The sequence below is a fragment of the Fukomys damarensis genome, unplaced genomic scaffold (assembly GCF_012274545.1).
Source record: "Fukomys damarensis isolate Sample0158 unplaced genomic scaffold, DMR_v1.0_HiC HiC_scaffold_19, whole genome shotgun sequence".
In the NCBI taxonomy this organism is placed as follows: Eukaryota; Metazoa; Chordata; class Mammalia; order Rodentia; family Bathyergidae; genus Fukomys; species Fukomys damarensis.
In genome coordinates, this window is record NW_022900931.1 from 17,591,487 (window position 1) to 17,610,764 (window position 19,278).

The 19,278-nt window shown below is 34.0% G+C and overlaps 1 protein-coding gene across 1 annotated transcript in view; it reads right to left on the minus strand.

The window, feature by feature from the left end:
- The window catches only part of LOC104856297 (solute carrier organic anion transporter family member 1B3), a 55,507-nt gene extending 36,605 nt beyond the window's left edge, over window positions 1–18,902 (minus strand). The window contains exons 1-3 of the mRNA XM_010615656.3: window positions 18,819–18,902; window positions 17,446–17,583; window positions 2,006–2,147 (exon numbers count right to left, since the gene is read on the minus strand). Of these exons, the coding sequence (XP_010613958.1) occupies window positions 2,006–2,147; window positions 17,446–17,529 (226 nt within the window). The 5' untranslated portion in view covers window positions 17,530–17,583; window positions 18,819–18,902. The remainder of the gene's footprint in view (window positions 1–2,005; window positions 2,148–17,445; window positions 17,584–18,818) is intronic.
- Window positions 18,903–19,278: the final 376 nt, after the last annotated feature.

Below are 19,278 nucleotides of genomic sequence, written 5' to 3' on the forward strand. Positions count from 1 at the left end.
GGAATTGACTAGATTATTTTTAAAAGGGGAGAAAAATCTTCTTGACCTGAGGGAAATGTATCCATTAATGCACTTAATCATGCATTTCCAGCATTCTTTAAACTATTATTATGTACTTGCCATGGTGTCCAGAGCCAGAAATATAAAAATGAATAAATAAATAAATAAACAAATAAATGTATTATAGTGCCAATCCTTAAGAATTTTTACATACTAGTGATAAAAGTTGCCAGTTGGACAGAAGCACTATTGGACCAAAAATGAAGAGTAATTAGAAAATGTAGGGAATTCAGGAATGTTTCCAGGAGGCCACTTGACATTTACTGGTAAATTATTTAGATTAAAAAAGAGAAACAGAAAATTAAAAAAAAAAGGAAATAGAATATTCTAAGTGGAGGGTGTCACCGACAATTCTGTTCCATCAGGAGTTACATGTATAACAATGAAAAGATAGAAACCAAGTAATTACTGAACACCTGATAGGAAAAAAGAACTTTGAAGGAAAAACACAAAAATAATCCAACAGATAATTGGTCATGGTTAAATAAGAATCAATCTTTTAAAAAAGAGAAACTGAACTATCTAGTTATTATCTTTAGAAGTATAACAGCATGTTGCATCCATAAAATTAGAACTAGAAAACTAAAAATAAAGTAATAATTAAGATGAGTTTAAAAATTATAGAAAATATTACAAGTTAGAACTTCATATGAGAAAATGGTAGACAGCAGCTGAGGTGATTGCTGGAACATTTAAAATGGTAGAAATTTAGAAAGAAGAAAATGTTTAATAATTAATAAAATTTAGTATTTATTTTATAGCTGTTTCCAAAGTAAATAAATGAAATAGAGATGACAAAAAAGAAACAAAATAAATTTCCTCAGCTAAGCCAAGATGTAAGCCTTCAGTGAATCATTTTTCCATATCTAGCAGGAATAAAATAAAAATGACCCTCACAGACATGGGGGCAAAGTTTCTGAGATTCAAGTACATAAAGGAAATGTTTATCAGTATAGGAGAAAATAATTTTCTAACATTCAATATTGAATGTTATAAAACAGCACATGAAAGTTGTAAATATTCTAATAAAAATATTTTTTATTCCATGCCCAAATTATTGCTTCGATGTGTGATGAAAAAATAAACATATTTCTAACAAGCAGGGAGTTTGACATTATGCCATGCATTCGATTTTTTCTGGAAAAAAAATTACGACTTGAAAATATACTCCAGTAAAACTAAAGACGAGACTTGAAGTCACAATATTCAAAATTCAGAAGTACACAAAGAAATCATAATGCTATACAAATAATTGGTATTAAACAGTAACAAAGTTTGACAAAAATATTAAAAATAAATGCCTCAATAAAAGACACATAGAATAAACTAAATTTTAATGCTAAAACTCTAATTTTAAAATTCTAAATGATTTTGTTAAACCCACTTGTGGAAGAGTGAAGGAAACAAAGTAATAAGATTTATGACTATAGAAGATACTAAAATTAAAATGAAAAGAGCAAAGCAATATTTTCAGTATTGTAAAAAAAAAAGTCCTAACCTCAAACATTTAAGAACAGTAGGAATTGAATGTAGTTTTGTTCCAAAGCTCTTTCTCCCTCCCCAAATAGTAGAATCAACCTTCATTTTCACTTGGGCATTTTGAGAGGCAAGGCAAAGCTTCACAAGCTGTTAATATGAAAGCAATGCATTGGTGTGAGATCAAAATTTTTCAACATCTTAACTGCTTGCATTTGGCACTGGGTAATTTTTGTTGTTGGGTGTTGCTCTGTGCCTTGTAGGATTCTTAGCAGAATCCATGGCTTCTATTTCTAGGTGCCAGTTGCACACACAGCCCCAGAAGTGATACAACCAAAAATATCTGCAGATATTGGAAAATTGGCCTTGAAGGACCTATTTGCCCTTGTTGAGAACCAAAAGTATAGAGCATATATGAATAGGATTTTGCCTCTGCAAGTCTGATTATTAAAATAGAAATAAAAGTTACCAATTTCAAAGCCTCCATCAATTAAACCAGCAACAGAAGAGGATATGTCAAATCTCCTTTCTATTTGAGTGATGGAAGTTTTCATAATCACTCCACCCAGTGCTCTGCAAATGTAGCTAAATGACAGAGCTACAAAGAACATCTAAGAAAAAGCACAAGGAAAGGAGAAAATTGTTAAGCAGAAGACCAGATTACGGATATATGCACATTTTAGAAATTTTCCTTTTTACTTTGAAATATTGTTTTTAATATAAGAGCATACCTATCTTTCCCTTTTAATGTTACCATTACTGTATAGTTAAAACGTCACTTTCTTTTTTTCTTTTATAAAATAATAAAACAAAATTTCATGAAAATAACAATAGTTAATACACTGTGTATTATTGTCGTCAAGGTACCAAACATCAACAAAAAGGATCTGTCTTACAAAGAAGAAGAAAACAGATATTAGCACAAAACTTTCTTTTCAATGGACTAACAAACTAATAATATAAATGAAACAAATTAACATATATATTAAAGCATTGTTGAAATAATAGAATAGGTAATTTGTAGAATCATCTGAATTTCTCCCCACTTCCTACTTATCTTTTATTTCATTCTTGAATATATATATATATATATATATATATATAATTTGAGTTTCTCATATAGAAGAAACCTGTATGATGAGATATTTCACCTTGTGTCTCTGACTTAATTCACTTAACATTATGTTCTCAAATTGGATTCATTTTTAGAAATTCCTCAAGTTGTTCTTGCTTTGTGTCAAGTAGTACTCCATCATGCATAAATACATTTTCCTTACCCATTCATCCATTGATGGACATACACATTGCTTCCAAAATTTAGCTATTATACATTGTGCTGCTATAAATATGGGTATGCATGTATCCCTGTAATATGATAGTTTTACCTCTTTCTGGAAGATACATAGCAGGGGGATAGCTGGATGAAATTTCTATTTCTATTTTTAGCGATTTCTTGTTATAATATCAGATTAGTAAGCATATCAATGCAGTTAAGACTGGGGTTTTTTGGGGGGATTTTTGGTGTGTGTGTTTTTTTTTTTTTTTGGTACCGGGGATTGAACTTGGGGTCCTTGCACTTGCAAGGCAGGCCACCGAACCGCTAAGCTAAATCCCCGGCCCTAGGATTGTTGTTTTTAATTACTGTCATTAACTGACTTATAATAAGCAAAACAATATTCTCAGTTGTCCATGACGGACACCAGATGGACACCAGAGCCCAAATAAAGGTGACAGCAGAACATTCTCAAAGGCAGCATTTCCAGGAAGCCAGATGAAAAATGGGTTCAAAGTGGCCAGGGTTTATTTTACAAAGAACACACATGACTGATAGCCTATAAAGGCAAGGGTTATAGGTGTCTTAATTTTTACTTTAACAAAATTTATTGCTCGATGCTTTCTCTTTCTGCCCATGCATCCACATCCAAAAGCAAATTCCTTTTGCTGTATTATTAAAGCTGAACCATATCATAAAAAGCAGGTTTGTGTATTTCCAGTGCCACATGTTGAAATTCTAATACTGTGGGTGACAGTGTCTGGAGCTCAGACCTTTGGGAAGTTATTAGATGATGGCAGGGTTAGTTCTGCCATAGTAACAGAACTGTCACATGAGCACACAGCATAGAGATAGCCACTGCACTTTGGGAAGAAGGCTCTCACCAGAGCTCAACAATGCTGTTGCCTTGTCCTCAGACTTTAAGGCTTCAGAAATGTGAGAAATACACTTCTGCTGTTAGGTCACTTGCTCTGCGGTGCTCTCTTGTCTGAACAAGATAGACACCTTCTCACTACCTCCTGTGCTACCAGCAGCCTGCACATTATGTCTACCCCGCTTATTATAACAGCTCCCGATGCTCCTTTCAACTTACGCTCCTGTACACCTACATTGTTCTTGATTTGGTAGCTAGAGAAATACTTTAAAAAAGAAAGTTAAGTCATGCTGCTCCTCCATACCATTTAATCTAATTCATAGTATCTAGTCTTTTCTAGGGATTTTAAACAGTGCTTAAATGATCCGTCCTGTCTCCTAAGTCTCTTCCTTAACAGGGAAATTTCTTCTTTATAGTCACCTACAGCTCACTGAATTCCTTTCATCCTTGATGTTTTGCTCAAAATTTTACTTTCACAATAAGATATTCCTGTCCAATCTATTTAAAAGTCCACCAATTCTCATTCACACTATTCTTTATTTTTTTTGTGTCCATTGTGTCTTGCTTGCACTAGCATGTAAATATATCAGGGCAGTGGGTGTTCCATTTTGCTCATTATTAGGGCCAGGGATTTAGCTCAGTGGTGCCTTGCCTTCCTGGCAAGAACAGGGTCTTGAGTTCAATTGCTGGTATTTCCCTCAAAAAAAAATTTTTTTTTGTTCACTATTTTATCTACAATGCTTAGAACAATTCCTGGTGCAAAGTACTGGAACCTACTGTGTCTTATATTTGGCCATGCTTGGGAGTTATGGACTTAAAGCCCAACAAAACTCTTCCACCACTGGCAAGATATGTTTTTGGGTGCATAAGAAACTGTCAACTTCTATACGCTCTCAATGAAGAAAAAATTTGAAAAGAGCTGTTATGTCATACAACTTATGAGATAACTAAAATTTTTACGTGAAATATAGGAAGTCACCTAAAAATGAAACACAAAAAGTGAAAAGGTGTCAAAACTAGTTTTCTTGAGTTAATGGTGGGGAGAACAAGACGCACGGGAGAAAGATATTAACTGATGAAAGGAAGTTGAAAAAATAATTTGAAAGATTTTCTTTAAGGAGAATAATTTCTGACATCTTGTAGTAATATATATATATATATACATATATATATAATCTTTATAACTTATAACAGTTAATGAAAATTGTTTAGGACGTAATCATTTAAACAAATAATTTTATTAGCCCCAGAAATTGAAAAACAAAAACAAAAAACATGGTGGGAGAGAGAGTGACATCAACACTGGCAGAACGGGAAGCCCTAGATCTTGTGTGCCTACAAGATACAGAGTTAAATGGATTAAACTCATATATAATCTTTATAACTTATAACAGTTAATGAAAATTGTTTAGGACGTAATCATTTAAACAAATAATTTTATTAGCCCCAGAAATTGAAAAACAAAAACAAAAAACATGGTGGGAGAGAGAGTGACATCAACACTGGCAGAACGGGAAGCCCTAGATCTTGTGTGCCTACAAGATACAGAGTTAAATGGATTAAACTCCCCTGCGAGAACATCAGAAACAAGTTATATCAGAAACAAGCTTCATGCACGCCAGGCTGGTACAAATGCAAACACATGGAAACCTTCAAGGAGAATTCACGATTCACCCCACTCACCAAAACACCTCTCACTTCATTCTGCACAGTGAAGTTGGAAGAAAGAATCCAAATCCTCTACATTGAGTGGTTTCACTTTTAAGGGAGCTGCTCATGAGCTTGTTTAACTCGTGCTTGTATTCGTAAACGGATAGAAACAGGTACCAGTTTGAGGTAGTGTGGGATCTCAGAATAATGACGAGTAAATGTGCATCATTTTGCAGTAACAAAAATAGACAATAGGTGGTGCTTCAATAACACAATTTGCTACATCACTAACGAGCCAGAGGTCTGCAGACAGGTATGGGAGGAGGGAGCTGCATAGAAAACAACAAGCCTTTTCAAACAAAGAGGTTCTATATGAGCCCCCAAAGGGCAGAAAGGAATGGATTTTAAAAACTTTAGATGAATCTGGAGTCTCTTGTGAGAATAAATGAAGAAAATTCTCTGTACAGAAAAACATTGCAAAGTCTGGGAGAGTTGGTTGATGCTTCAAATGCAGAAATCCCAACAAAAACAAAATACAAAGCATCCAATAAGCAGGGAATCTGGACACGCTGAGAAAAACAAATGAAATCTACTGGACCAAAAAAAAAAAGTAAGCATTTCCAGAAAAAGAATTAAAATGTTTTGCAAGATATGCTTAATAAATCAAAAGAGAGCATAGATAACTGAATGAAATTAGAGACATCCTATGTAAACAAAATGAAAATATCCATAAAGATACTGAAACTATGCATGACCAAATTCCTAACAGAAAAGCAGTAACTGAATTAAGGTATTTACCAAAAGAGACTCAACCAACACCTGACTTGATCAGGCAAAAGAATCAGTGCATTTTAAAAAGGACTTTCAAAATTACTGAGGCAGAGGATCCAAAAAGAAAAACTATAAAGAACAATGAAGAGCACACAGGAATCATGGACCACTATCAAGTAGATCACCATTGATCTACTGCGTGAATAGCAGAGAAGAGGGAAGTACAAAGAACCTAAGTGAACAAATAATGACCGCAAATTTCCTAAATCCTAGGAAGGAAATAGACATAAAATTCAAGAAGCTCAAAAGCATTCTCACTATAATAAACCTAAGGAGACCTAGTCTGTGACACAATTTAATCAAATCAAAATTCAGAGCAAAGAGACAAATAATTTTGAAAGTAGAAAAGCTACTCAAAAGTAAAATGATGCTATTATAAGACGAGAAACAGGTTTCTCAGCAGAAACCTTGGAGGCTAGAATGGACTGAGATGATAGACTCAACGGGGTAAAAGAAAATAATTGCTAATCCAGAGCACTATATTCAACAAAACTGACATTCAAAAATGATGGAGCTATCAGGAGTTTCCTCATATTACCATTATCTGTTGAGCTCACCACAAGACCCACCCTATAAGAAATGAGGAAGGGAGAAGATAGGTTTATAAATTGCAGCAAAAGGATGATAACCAGAAACACACAAAAGTTTGAAAATATAAAAATCCCCTGGCAAAGATAAATATGTAGACAAATATAGAATCTTGCATTATTGTAATATAACCATGTATAAATTTTGTATAGATTTTTTAAAAGCATAGAAATTATACATCTCCATTAACGGATATGCAAAAATAAGTAATTTGCACCATCAATAATAGAGTGGGAAGGAACATAAGTAGTAGAGTTGTGGCACGTAATTGAATTTGTTATCAATTTAAGAGACTGTTATAACTAGGATACTGTATGTAACTATGACAACAATAAAGAAAACAGAATGTACATAAACAGAAACATGAATGAAATAAAACCATGTTCCAACAAAAATTAAGAAAATCCAAAAAAGATAGGAAGGAAAGAAAAGTGAGACAAAATGCTCCAACAGAAAAAAATTATTTTTAAATGACAATAGTAAGTCCAATCCTATATCTATTTACTTTAAATATACTATTATTCAGCCATGTTGGTAGAGAAGAACATACCCGAGTATGACAAAAGCTATTTCTGAGAAACCATTAGCCAGCATCATATTAAATGGGAAAAAACTCAAAGCATCCACCTAAAATCAAGAACAAGACACTATCAGCTCTTCTATTCAACACAGTACTTGAAAAAAATTAACCAGAGAAATTATGCAAGGTAATGAAATAAAAGGGATACACATAGAAAAAGAAAAACTCAAAATATAATTATTATTCACAAATGACATGATACTCTAGATAGAAGACCCAAAGAACTCCACCAAAAAAAATCTTAGCATTAATAACAAACCAGCAAAGTAGCAGGATATAAGACAACACACAAAAATCATTAGCACTTGTGTATACCAATAAGTAACGAGATGAAAAATATATTAAAACAATACCATTTACAACAGCTTCAAGAAAAATGAGAGCATTGCTAGCAGATCCCAAGGAGCAGGGTGTGGACCAGAGCAGGTGACACTGCAGGCATATCCCAGCCAGGGCTCTGCCCAAACCCAAGAGAATCGGGCACACCAGCAAAAGCCAAAGGCCCACCAAGAAAAGAACTGCACAGGCACACAAGCTTCAGCCAGAGGCATTGGTAAGTGTGCGCATATCCCAGGGAGCAGAGGTGTGGACCAGAGTGGGTGCCACTGCAGGCAGATCCTAGCCAGGGCCCTGCCCTGACCCCAGTGGCATGGGCACACAGGCCAAAGACAAAGGCCCACCTGGAAAAGAGCAGCACAGGTGCAACAAGCAAGAGCCAGAGGCTCACCCCAAAACCATTGGTAAGAGCATGAGACCCTAGCTAGATGCTTGCTCAGACAACAGGAACTGGGGTGCATAGCCCTCAGCCAAAGTCCCTCCCAGAAAAGAGCTGCATAGGAGCCCTAGCTAGAGATACACCTAGATACCATCCCAAGTGTGCACAGGCCCCAGCTAGAAGCCCACGCAGACAACAGGTCACATCAGGGATCCAGAAGGCCACTATTCTGAACCCAGGAATTGGTGTACTGGAGAGTAGCAGAGAAAAGGCCACTCAGTGGCTTGCTGAGAATTGAAGGCCACTGGGGGAGCAAAAAGTTGCCTCAACAGAGGCACAAAAGGCTGCATCTGTTGAAATGAAAAAACACGTAAACAAGTTTCAAAACCAGACTTCCAGATCACCTAAGGCAACCCCAATGAAATGAGATGGAACAATCTGATACTCAACCAACTGGACTCCCTGAACTGGCAATGAAAGAAGATCTGAAAAAAATAAAATCAGAAATAATTTCTCAGATAACAACAGAGATTGTACCTATAGTGCAAGACATGATTAATAAATCTAGAGCAGACACAGATTTAAAAAAAAAATAGAGGACCTGAGAAACATGACAGAATCCCAACATAGGAAACAAATGGAATCCATAAAACAGATGCAAACAGATTTCCAGGAGATTAAAAACTCCATTGATGAGCCGGAGTTTGGCTTAGTGGTGTCACTGCCTGCCTTGCAAGCACAAGGGCCCAAGTCTGATCCCCAGTACCAAAAACATCACCATTGAAAGTTTACACAGCGGAATGAGCCAATGTGAGGACAGAATTTCAGATATAGAAGATAGGATTGCAGAAAAGAAAAAATTCTTAAAAATAGTAAGGGACCATGAGATAATCCAGCAGCTCGTAGATGATGCAAAGAAGAATAACATAAGACTGATTGGAGTCAATGAACAGGAGAGAGTGCCAAGGACATAAAAATACTGTCCACAGCAGTAATGGCAGAAAACTTCCCAAATAGGAGAAAAGAACTTGACATACAGATAAGTGAGGCATATAGGACTCCAACTAGCCATGATAAAAAAAAAAATCTAAACATAGGCATATAATACTTAAGATTCCAGAAACACAACAAAGGAACAAATTTCTACAAACAGAAATAAGAAACAAATCACATACAAAGGAAAGCCCATCAGAATCACAGCAGGCTTCTCAACAAAAACACTTGAGGCAAGAAGGGCTTGGAGTGACATATTTCAAGCTCTAAAGGAAAACAGCCTCCAACCCCGACAGATGTACCCTGCAAAACTATCTTTGAAAATTGATGGAGAAAAAAGATAGTTCCATAACAAAAAGCACATGAGGAACTTCATGAATACCAAACCAGCACTCTAATTTTTTTAACATTCTAGGAAAAGACAATGAGGATCACAACCCCAGGAAGCCCAGCAGAATGAATTCATCAGGCATGATAAGAAATTAAATGCAAAAGGAGAGAATCCAACAAAAAGAAAAAGTTATGACAAGGATAAGTCAATACATATCAGTTATAACCATCAATGTTAATGGTCTCAATTCACCAATCAAAAGAAATAGACCAGCAAGCAGAAGGGGTCAGAAAGCAAGATACAGCAATATGTTACATACAAGAAACACACTTAATTCAAAAATGAACTCATAGACTGAAAGTTGGTGGAAAACAATATTCAATGCAACAGGAAGCTGATAAAAAACAGGAGTAGTTATCCTACTTGCAGATCAAGTGGATTTAAAATGAACACAAGTTAAGAGAGACAAAAAGGACATGACACATTTGTAAAAGGAACAATACATGAGGAAGAGATGACAATCATAAATATATATGGACCAAACACTAGTGCCCAACTATATAAAACATACTAATGAATGTGAAAAAATCAAATAAGCACTAATACAATAGTAGTGGGGGACCTGAATACCCCACTGTGACAAATAGATAGACCCACTAGACAGAAAATAACAAAATAGTAGAACCACAAACTCCCTTATAGAATGTGTTTAAGTAAGTGCAAAGAAGTTGAAGTTATCCCCTGTATATTATCAGACCACAGTGAGATGAAACTGGAGATCAACAGTAAAAGAAACTGAAAGAATTTCATAAACACATGGAAATTGAACAACACACTTCTGAATAACCAATGGATTACAGAGGAAATTAAAGACAAAATGAGACAATTCTTACAATTAAATGAAAATGACAGTAAAACATATCAGAATCTACAGGACACAATGAAAGCAGTCTTATGATGGAAATTCATAGCAGTGAATACCCATATTAGGAAAACAGAGTGAGCTCAATTAAACAAGCTGATGCTGTACCTCAAGCCTCTAGTAAAAGAAAAGCAGGAGAAACCCAAGGGAAGAAATTATAATGATCAGAGCACAAATCAATGAAATGGAGACTAAAAAAGAAGGATATAAAAAAAAATCAATGAACAAGGAGTTGGTTCTTCAAAAGAATAAACAATATTGACAAACCCTTAGCCAACCTTATCCAAAAAAAGGAAAGAAAAGGCCCAAATTCATGCAATTAGGAATGAAAAAGGTGAAATTACAATGGACCCAGCAGAAGCCCAGAGGATCATCAATACCTACTTGGAGAACCTATATACCAATAAGATGGAAAATACAGAAGAAATGGAAAGATTCCTAGATACGTATGAATTACTAAACTTGAATGAAGATGACCTAAATATTCTAAACAGCCCAATATCAATCAGCAAAATTAAAAACATAATTAAAATCTTACCAACCAAGAAAAGCCCAGGTCCTGATGGTTTCATTGCTGAATACCATAAGATATTTAGAGAGGAACTATTGCCACTACTGTTTAAACTCTTCAATGAATTTGCAAGGGAAGTAACACTCTGAAATTAATTCCTAGATGTAAGCATCACGTGGATCCCCAAAGCAGACAAAGGCCCAATCAAATAAGAGAACTATAGGCAATCTCACTGATGAACATATAGGCAAAAATCCTTAATGAGATACGAGAAAAAAGAATGCAGAAGACTATCAAGAAGATCATACACCCTGGCCCAGTGGGATTCATCCCAGAGTTCAGGGATGGTTCAACATACACAAATCAATACATGTAATGCACTATATTAATAGAGCCAAGGACAAAAACCATATGATTATCTCAATAGATGCAGAAAAAACATTCGACAAAATCTAACACACATTTATGGTAAAACCCTCCAAAAAATTGGAATAGACAATCTCTGCCTCAATCTGATAAAAGCCATCTATGAAAAACCAACAACCAATACCATACGAAATGGTCAAAAACTGAAATCCTTCACACTAAAGTCAGGAATAAGACAAGGATGTCCACTCTCAACACTCCTCTTCAATATAATTCTGCAAGCATTAGCCACAGCAATTAGACAAGACAAAGAAATAAAAGGAATAAAGATAGGAAATGAAGAAGGCAAATTGTCAGTATTTGCAGAAGACATGATACTCTATATAGAAGACCCTAAGAACACCACCAAAAATCTTCTAGAATTAATAATCAAATTTAGTAGCATAGCTGGATATAAGGTCAACACACAAATATCAATAGCTTTCCTCTACACAAAAATGACTCACTGAAAGAGGCACTGGAGAAACAACTCTCTTCACAATACTGTCCAAAAAATAAAATCAAATACCTAGGAATCATCCTAATGAAAGATATCAAAGAACTCTACTTTGAAAACTATAGCACTCTGAAAAAAGAGATTGAAAAGGATATCAGAAAATGGGAAGACGTCCCTTGCTTCTGGGTAGGATGAACCAACATAGTAAAAATGGCCATACTTCCAAAACTGCTATACAGATTCAGTGCAATCCCAATTGAAATTTCACCAGCGTACTTCATGGACCCTGAGAAAACAATTCAAAAACTCATTTGGAACAAGAAGAAACCTAGAATAGTAAAAGCAACTCTGGGCAACAAATACATAACAGGGGTATCACAGTCTCCATCTTGAAATTATACTACAAAGCTACTGTGATAAAAACAGCATGGTATTGGCAAAGAAATGGGCCTGAGGATCAGTGGAACACATTAGAAGATGCAAAAACAACTCCAGACACACTCAGCCACCTCATCTTTGACAAAGGAGCCAAACACCCTCACTGAAGTAAAGATAGCCTCTTTATTATTTTTTTTATTGAGTTCATTGGTACATTTTAGGTATGCAGTACAATTACATTCATTATTGGGATCTTGTACCTTTATATGACAGGTCTTGGTTCTCATTTTTTTCCCTTGTCCCTGCCCTCTGTTCACCCCCTCCTCCCCTGCCCATTTACAAACACTTTATTTCCATTTTTTTCATTTTCTCCTATTTTTTTCTTTTCCCTTATTACCAAGATGTCTGACACATAAACACTGCTCATCATTTCATTTATTTAGATATGTTTTCAGCAATATTTTGTGGTTTTAAGTGTACATATTTCGTCTCATTTAAACTTATTCCTAGATATTTCTTTTTTTAGAACTGTCATTCAGAAGATCATTTAGATCTTCCAGTTACTTGTTTGAATGTTCATTGGTGGTGTGTAGTAATGCTACTGATGTGATTTTGTGCAATATTGCTCAGTTCACTTATTAGGTCTAGTAGATTGATTATTTGAGATCTTTGTATATAGGATCATTTTATCTGAAAATAGTTTATATGACTAGTCAGTTATGTCTGGTAAGTTTTCCATAGTTCCTTTGAAAGGTTAACAAATAAAAGATATTCATATAATTTTAAAATTATCTTTCTATTAACACTTTCTAATGCTTATAATTATTATATTTTGTTGAAACTAGATATAGTATGTATATTTTAATGGCATTTCTAACACTACTAATGAACATCGGACAACTTAATTAAACAGGAAGAAATCATTTAAATACTAAAAAATTGCCTACTATTTGGAACTAAATCTAACAAAATATGTGTAAGATCTTTATAAGGAAAATTTTAAAACTTATTTGAGAGATGAAATAAAGAATTATATCATATTCATGGACAGTGGGCTTAATATTTAAAAGCTTTGTAACAGCCCTAAAGCAATCTACAAATATTTCAGTCAAAAATCTCTAGGAGGTATTTCATAAAACTTAACAGGTTTTTTTTTAAATAATCCTGTACAAAATTTTTTTTAATGACCAAAAATATTGCAGTCATGTCTGAGTAAGAGTAAAAATATATCACCTAGTCTAAAAATTGTAACACATAATATGAAGCTCCAGACAGTTTCTAGTCCTAATATAGGGATAAATTAATAAATAAATCCAAAACAGACCCAGAGATGACTCATATGTATACAGTACTTTAAATAGCATGGAAGGGTCATAGGAAAATGGGAAAGAGAAACCAACCAATAAACAGAGCTGGGGATAATAGTTACATATATGAGAAAGAGTAGAAATAAATTTTCTACTATGCATCTTACATAAAATTTAGTGTTAGGTAGGGTAAGGTTTTACTGCAGACATGAAGCTTACTCATATTAGAATAACAAGGTAATTCACAAATAAAACTGACAATAGGGAAAGTGGGAAGGGTAGGAGAAAGGTAATAAGGGAAAGAAAAAAATAGGAGAAAATGAAAAAATGGAAATAAAATGTTTGTAAATGGGGAGGGGAGGAGAGGGTGACGCGAGGGCAGGGACAAGGAGAAAAAATGAGAACCAAGACCTGTCATGTAAAAGTACAAGATCCCAATGATGAATGTAACTGTACTGTATACCTAGAATGTACCAATAAATTCAATGAGAAAACAAACAAAAAAACAAATAAAACTGAAAAGTTCCCAGTTATAAAATCACTTGATGAGCTCAAATGTATCAAGTTAAGAATACCTGATCTTCAAAAACTTCACTAGGAAAATTAAAAATTAGTTAAAGGCTACAATCTTCTAAAGTATAATAAAATATAATAATAAATTAACACTCAAATATTATGTTTATATAAATAACTCAAGAAAAGTAGTGATAGGTAAATGATCCGACATAGAAATACATAAAATATATGAATGGGATTTTACAAAAGAGAATGTAGGGCTAATAACATGTAAAGCAATGTTAATCTCAGTAGTTGTCAAAGAATGCAAACCAAGACCAAAATTAGATACTGTTTTGTTCTCATATAAATTTCAAAACATAAGGATTCTGATGATACCGAGTGTGACAGAGAATGCATACCAACTGTTCACTTATGGATTGCCAGTTGGTATTCAATTAGTACAGTTCCTTTAATAAAATAATTTAACATCATCTTGTAAAGCTGAACATTAACAAATTCCATGTTCTACCTCTTCTAAGTATTATCAAGAAACATGACTGGGAATATTTATACCAACATTATTTATAATAGAAAACCCCTGAGGATAATTTTAAAATGTGGTGATAGTAAAGAAACAAATCAAGGTATATTAATGTCATGGAAGTTTTATATAACACTCAAAATACCCAAATTACCACTATATGAAATAATATGGATTATTTTACATCATAATACTGAGTTAAAATTCTATAAACACCAAAATAATTGTTTATATGTCTAAGACAATTAATATACTATTCAAAGGAATGTGTATAGATATATTCAAATCATATTACAGAACCATAAGGTTGTTAACCAGGGACCATCAAATAGAGAGATGAACCTGTCTTATTCTGGTGAAACCAAAGTAATAACAAGGGTTCTTAAAATGTGGACGAGTCAGTGTGAGAAGGACTTAACCAACATCACTATATTTGAATGTAAAAGGAGCCAGTGAAGACCAGGCAGTTAGCTCAGTGGCTGGATGCCTGCCTTGCAAGCTCAATGTCCTGAGTTTGATCCTGGTACCTAAAAAAATTAAAAATAAATTTTAAAAAGGAATCAATGAGCCAACTGGGGCAGCCTCTAGAATCTGGAGGAAGGAAAGAAGGTTTTCCCAAGAACTTCCACGATGGAGCCTAGTCTTACCACCACCCTGAGTCTAGCTTCCTGGTACTATTTTGCTGAAGTGAAAGGTTATTTATTTTGTTATAAGACATTAAACACTCATATCTACATACACACACATACACACACACACATAACTACAGACATGTGTGTCTGGGCGTCATTGTCACACAGTGATAGATGATACGAAAAAAAGTGAGTTAAAGAGTAATAGACGGGTCTATTTACATGGGTTAGTCAGAGCAGACAAAATGTTTATAGAAATCTGAACGAGACCAAGGCACATGATTTATACAAGAACACTTCAGAAAACAAATGGCAAATACAAAGTTCTCATAGATGCATGTGAACTTCACATGTTGAAAGTCCAGAAAAAGGGCAATGTGACTGCAGGAAAGCCAGCTAGAAGGAAAACTAGAAGGGTTTATCTTTGGGTTGTTTATGCAGAAAAGGAGTGGGGCCATCAGCAGAAAGGGAGAATATTTGCTTTTGTCTTATTGTGTATGTTTTGGGTTGATAGCACATTACTTTTGTTCTGTCAAAGAATTTGTATAACAATAGAGAGGTACAAGCAATCTTAAGAGGAGCGATGACAGTGTTACAAGTGAACTACATGCGGAAGGTTCACTGGATCCCAACTGGTTAAATATTAAAATTGAGAGAAAGGTGCCAGAAAGAATCAAAGCATGTCATTCAAATAGGTTCACTCTTCCTTTTCCCTTTTGTATTCCTCTAACTGCTGAGTCTGTACACAAAAGTCAGTAACGTGTGGATTTGTATGTGCACCTGCAAAACAACGGTAAGAATCCCACAGTTGCTTCACACTGAATAATTTCATCTGAAGTTGAACTTCTAAAAGTACGCAGTGAATAAGATCACTAAATAGTTATTTTACAAGTTCTTATTTATCATAATGTTAAAGATGCTAGCGTTCTAAAAATCCATAGCTACTTTAGTAGCACAGAATAGAGTTGAAAGCATGAGATTTGGGATCAGACTTTCTCAGCTCAGACCTGACTCACTACCTAGGAGCTTTGAACCCTGTGGGAAATCATTTACACTGTTCAAACCTGTTTTTTTCATCCATCAAAAGGAAACAATGAAATCTGGTTGACAGAGTTATAGAGAATAAATCTACTGACAGAAATGTAACATCAGAGCGATGCATGGCATAATTGTAAGTACTTAATAAGTCCCAGCTGCTATTATTATTGATTCTCTTCTCTTCTTTATTGGGCTGCAGGTAAAGTGTTTCACAGACACTGTTAATTCCCAGTTCCCAGCCTTTTACTCCAAATATGCTATCAGAGGTATCTATGAAAATCATACTTGCTTCAGCAAATTTGTTGTAATATTTCTATACACTTTAATGTGAAATCACTGTAACATTCAGTATATAACCTTAGAAAATAGGATAGAATTCAGTTCAATGAACCAATGTCTTTTACTGTGACTGTCATTCAGCTTAAAATTATTCAAATGTTTCTTCAGAACAGACCTTATCAGGAATCTCTGAAAACAGATTTTGAGATCCCTGGACAAATTTAAAAGGAAATTTATACATAACATAACTGCAGTTATCATTTCTGTGGTCTTTATTCAGCTGGGCAAAACTCCAATTTCAAATGAGTGAAAAACCTGAAATATTACTAAAAAACGGCTCTTATTCATTTTTTCGATTTCTTTGAGATTTTCTCTTTAGGGTTGAAAGAGTGCATCCTGGGTTTAAGGGTTTTCAAATTACAAGGTAGAGTACTTCAGGCGAATTTTTCTTCTTTCCTAAGTCTTGGTTTCTTCTGCTCGGTGCTCACCAAGTACTTTCCAATTTACGAAAGTGCCAATATCACATAAGTTTTATGACAAAAGGAAAGTGCAAATTAGTTTTGCCAATTTGCAGATGAAAAATTAAAGAGATGATAAGTCATTGATTAAGTCTCTAGGCCAGATCTTTTGATAATTGTATTTTAATTACCAGTATGTACTTTCTATATATATTGCTTAAATTTTCAGAATAAAAAATGTTCCTCTCTAGAAAATTAATAAACAGGTCAAGATTGACAAGATATTAACCTTCTAAGCTTACTGGTTTACCTAAAAGTATTTTTAAGTTAAACATTACATTTTAAGTTAAATCTCCTCTTATTCAGATGTATCTCTTGGTCAAGAAGCAAAGTGAAGATATTAAAACATTTCTAATATTTCCATAGTAATGAAAAGTTGGACATCAAAAATATCATCAAAGAGAGATATCAATCATATTTAAAGATTTAAATAAATATATAGATCATTTTGTTAATAGCTCAATGAATGTTTCAATTAAAAAATTCTAATTTGAAAAATCATGTTTTTTTAAACAATTGGTTGCCCTTTCTAGATATAAAAATTTCCACTTCCCTTGTTTTAGTTTGGATCCATGACACTCATCCCACCTTAAATGCATCACAGCATCTAGTTTTCCTTTTCCCTGAAGAATCTGTATTTGTTGTTTCATTCACATGTTCAAATTGGTCCATGTTTAAACCACAGATATGTTCAATTGTTGCTGATGGTTGATTTGAAATGACCACCTACACAGGGTTAAGAAGGATAATTTATTTCATTGTAATAATATGTAATTTAAAAATAATAAAACCCATAAGGTCAACATGAACCAATCAGTCAATCACTAACATATATTGAGTTTACTGTATTTCTGCTATTGGACTGAATAAATGCTGGGCACAAAACAGGAAAAGAAAAACCACACAAATTCTAGCTTTAAGGAGTTTATAATTTAGGCAGATAAACTTGTGGAGAGAAATTTGAAATGACAAGTAGATAATATAGAATTAGGTTACATGAACAAAAAATTTAAATACAAAAATTAAACTTTTATATTGCTTTTGCCTCATTTTTAAATGTAATAATATCAGTATAGGTTGACTACATACAACACTTTCTACTTTGCCATTGCATTTTAAGTATAATTTGGAGGTATTTAATCTAGTTTTCTCTGAACATATTTTTAGAGTTCAAATGACACACAGAAATGCATATTTGGTACACAGCATGCAAAACAAGGCCCTAGGTATTGGGATGTACCCTGGCAATTCTTCCCTGAAGAAAAGAGACCAATCTGTCCCTGGGAAGTATGGGGGATTCAGAATCTCAGCAACCTCTACTTCATGGGTCCAGCTTTCACTATTTCAGGGGTCACAGAAAAGCAGTGCTCCTAAGTGACCCATTGTTAGCCTTGGCCTATGGAGCTGTATTGATCTGATTTGTTTTCACTTAATTGGAGTAAAATTTTTCCGAAAAATAGTTCTCTTTCCCCTTAAACTCAGTCAAACTTGGGGTGAAAAAAGGAAAGTAGAGGTACTTTGGGACACATTCTAATTTTTTACATTTACCAACTAACTTCCACCCTCCACCATCAAGTCAAGATGAAACAAAAGAAATATGGAGCCTACTCTAATAATTCTATGCATGAAGCTGGTGAAAATAACTGTCTAGTAGTACATTTCAAGAAGGTAACTACAGGTATACTTTCTAAGACTAGTCTAGAAAACAACAGAAAAATGATTTAAAGCTTTATTTTTATAGTATATCAATATTATTTCTTATTTTACATTAAATAAACCCAAGGCACGTCTGTCTGCAGAACAAATACTTAATATATCCTGAAGGCTTAGAAAATAGGTGTAAAGACACAAAGCATAAAATTTGTAATATGGATCATGACCACTAAACATATTTTCTTGACAGCCTGAGAAATTCTTATATAGAAGAAATGTTGAAATTAGAGAATCTAAAAGATTCTTACCTGAACTAAGAATCCTACAGCAACCTCAATAAGTTTAACCTTTATCCTTATGAAAGTCCCTTGTTAAATAGTTGCTTTTTTAAAAAAATGGGATCAACGATGATTAACCATCTAGTTAGGTCAAAGTTCTAGACAAGCAAAATTGACTTATTTCTGATTCAGAACATACTCAAGTAGGCAAAAGATTATAATAAAATTACTCAGAGTTTATACATTTTTATGTAAATGCTATCTTTGAAAGCTTTATTTCCAAGGATGATTTGCATCTGTTTATTCAATTAAGTTGGTGATTTTTCTTTAGATATAAAATGATAATGTATTTTCCAAAGTATTTAAAATTCTTACAAATAGAAAAGGAATTCAAGGAAATATTTAAATTTTGCCCATAGGTATATTAACATTTCAAAGAGAAGACAAAACAGACACTTTCTTCTTGGTAACTGGCTAGGGTTTCAGTATA